General features: G+C 46.3%; 1 protein-coding gene across 1 annotated transcript; it reads right to left on the reverse strand.

Annotated features, from left to right (window-relative positions):
- Window positions 1–163: 163 nt before the first annotated feature.
- On the reverse strand, window positions 164–1,390 carry LOC106817689 (liprin-beta-1-like). Its single transcript, XM_014822373.1, has 3 exons — window positions 1,297–1,390; window positions 878–1,003; window positions 164–322 (listed from the first exon to the last, which is right to left on the reverse strand). Exons 1-3 carry the CDS (start codon window positions 1,378–1,380, stop codon window positions 164–166), a joined length of 369 nt encoding a protein of 122 aa, XP_014677859.1. The 5' UTR covers window positions 1,381–1,390.
- Window positions 1,391–2,913: the final 1,523 nt, after the last annotated feature.

Raw genomic sequence — 2,913 nt, forward strand, 5'->3', positions numbered from 1 at the left:
ATGTAATTGTTACTATATTCGCTATGATGTTATACGCAGTATGTAAGTTATGTAGGTATATGTTACTAGTTTAGCAGTATGTATGTTATTACTAAGTTATGTAATTGTTACTATATTCGCTATGATGTTATACGCAGTATGTAAGTTATGTAGGTATATGTTACTAGTTTAGTAGCAGTATGTTATTACTCACTATGAGGGCACCGTGGACACCGCTGCCGCGTAGGTTGGGAGCGTACTCAGACAGATCCGCTGTCCGCAGCCACTCCATGACGCGGTGATTCGTCCACAGCATGACGTCACGCGGGTCATTGTCCACGCCCTGCGACGAGACGCGAGTTAGAGACGCCGTGTTACTAGGCACATGCGCTGCATGCACACATATCAGGCACGTATGTAGAGGCAGTGGACATGGCAGGAAGAGGGGAAAGGGAGAGGAGAAGAGAAAACACTGCATGGTTGGTTCCTGATGCTGCCCAACCAACTATGATCACACCCAACAAAAAATATGAAACTTTTTTATTTATATAATAAATAAAATAAGTAATGACACATATTAAATGCTTTTTCTAATTGAAAATTACAACAAAAATCTAAATTAATACAAATACAATGATAATAAAATATAATTATCTTTCCCACTCTAGCAATGTCTCATGTCAGACACATCAAACGAAGCTACCCCAACCAAATACCTGCCTATGTCACAACACAACAACACTACCCACCTCCCCCACCAAGGCTACCCCCTCCCCCGATCTCCAACCACCCATGATCAGACATTCGATCGACCCTTCCCCACATCCTGCATCAGCCTCGGCGTGGCTGCGTCTGCTGCAGCGGTTGCCACGGCAGCGGAGGCGGGGCACGCACTCACCTCCATGTCGGTGGGTCGCCGGCGCAGGCAGTTTGGGTTGTAGTTGTGCAGCCGCAGCAGCTGTATGCCTCGCTTCAAGCTGACGTGGTGCAGTATGTTGGTGACCTTCATCTGCAGCAGGTCCTCCTGCCAAGGTCAAACAACAAGGCGGTTACAGACGGCAATCTGTACTAAATCTTTTTTTTACTTTCTCCTTACATTTTTACTACCACAACTATTAATCAAGTTACGATTATCATTACTACTATCACTGTCATTATTAAAATCATTATCATCATCATATTTCCTCTTTTCTCAATAAAGTCACGGCGACGGCCATGATTACTGATGCTCAGATTATGGTGTTAGACGTCACGGCCCGTCACGAGTCGCTGTCAGGCGCGGTGACGAGAGCGCCACCTGTGTGTCGTCGCACGTACCACGGTCAGGTAATGCAGCATGCGTCCGTCAACCCTCGCATCGCTGAAGCTCTCCTTGTACTGCGGAAGTCCGACGAGCATCATATTGATTGAGACAGGCTAGTCTGTGAGGCATCATATTGATTGAGACAGGTTGAGTCTGTGAAACGTGATGATGGATTTACACGACGAAGGACAGAAATGAAGGTGTTGCAACTTTACGTAGTTTTCTGTCGGTGGTTGTAAGAATCGTGTGTGTTGCGCACGCGGCTCCTTGCAAGAATTCTGCCATTATTGCGCCAACGCAGCCACCGGTAACAAGTGTCATGGGAACAAGTACAAAAGGAAAGTCAAGTTTGCATCGCAGCGCAAACAGCACCAGACGGAAGCTAGTTAAATGCATAGACCAATCAAGATGCAAAACATTCCAATAGTGTCACATCTTACACACGAGTTTTCTATCTCTATGGACTACGAACGTCGTTTATGATGAAACAGCAGCATCCAATTCTTAGGACACGATAGACATAAAAAACTTGCACAAGTAACATCACAAAGAACGACACTAGTTCAAAAGACACTTACACGAAATTATCAGAATGCAAAAATGCAACAGCACTACACGAATCCACTAGAAGCACCCAAATACGCTCAGTAGATATCCACATATGGTGCCACTGTGCTGTATATAGTAAGTCATTATATACAGCTCAGTATTCAGGTGCAAAAAGCTATACGAGTACTGCCATCTACAGGGACAAGTTGCAAACTATGCACAGACTCTAGGTAACTAGAGACTCACTGTAAGATTAACAGTAACTACTAATTGGATAATGGTAACTAACCCTAGGATGACTGCAACTACTGATTGGATATCGATAATAAATGATTGGATAATGGTAATTAATGAGTGAATAACAGTGAATAATGGTTGGATCAAGGTAATTAGTACGATTTGACAATATTAATCATAATTAATGGTCGAAAAACAAAAATTAGTTAGCTGGTTAGAGCATGCACCTGGGTCTCCGTGCGGTTTCCGCGGCGACGGACCTGCGACAATCTCCTGCACGCGCTTGAATCGGTTCACCGTCTTCTTGAGGTCGTCGATGACTCGATCCTTCTCCTCGTTAGCGACGACCATGTTCTCCAGCGCCTGCCGCAGCTTCTCAACCTCGGCTGCTGGAGAGAGAAGCAGTTGCCACGGTTACGCCGGGGACGGCAAGCAGACGCGCGCGCGGCGGATTGTCCGCCGGCAACAATTAATATTCGCGCGGCGCGCGATTAATCGCATGCGCGCGTAATTGAGTTGCTAATTAAGCGGTCGATTACACAGTTAATTAGGCGAGTGATGCGACTGGCGTTTGTCGTTGCAGAAGCGCCGGCGCGTGATTCGCTGGCGCTGACACGATGCGGTGAGGGGTCGGCATGCCGTTACACGCTCGCGCTCAGCGACTTTATTTACACTATTTACAAACGAAAACACCTAAAACTTGTGTTAAAAGTCGGAATTGCTAAGGGGAAGCAGCAGCAATAGCACCACGACAACCACCATGACCACCACCACCACCACCAGCAGCAGTAGTAGTAGTAATAGGCTAATAGCAGGAGCAGCAGGAGCAGCAGCAGCAGCAGCAG

Source organism: Priapulus caudatus, unplaced genomic scaffold (assembly GCF_000485595.1).
Source record: "Priapulus caudatus unplaced genomic scaffold, Priapulus_caudatus-5.0.1 Scaffold1828, whole genome shotgun sequence".
NCBI classification, from domain to species: Eukaryota; Metazoa; Priapulida; class Priapulimorpha; order Priapulimorphida; family Priapulidae; genus Priapulus; species Priapulus caudatus.

Excerpts from the sequence above, each read along its gene's own strand:
- LOC106817689 (XM_014822373.1), bottom strand. The coding sequence starts at position 1,380 with ATGATGCTCGTCGGACTTCCGCAGTACAAGGAGAGCTTCAGCGATGCG. Across the intron at positions 1,004-1,296 it reads TGCTGCATTACCTGACCGTG|GAGGACCTGCTGCAGATGAA; the intron begins GTACGTGCGACG and ends TGACCTTGGCAG. Across the intron at positions 323-877 it reads GGCGACCCACCGACATGGAG|GGCGTGGACAATGACCCGCG; the intron begins GTGAGTGCGTGC and ends GTCTCGTCGCAG.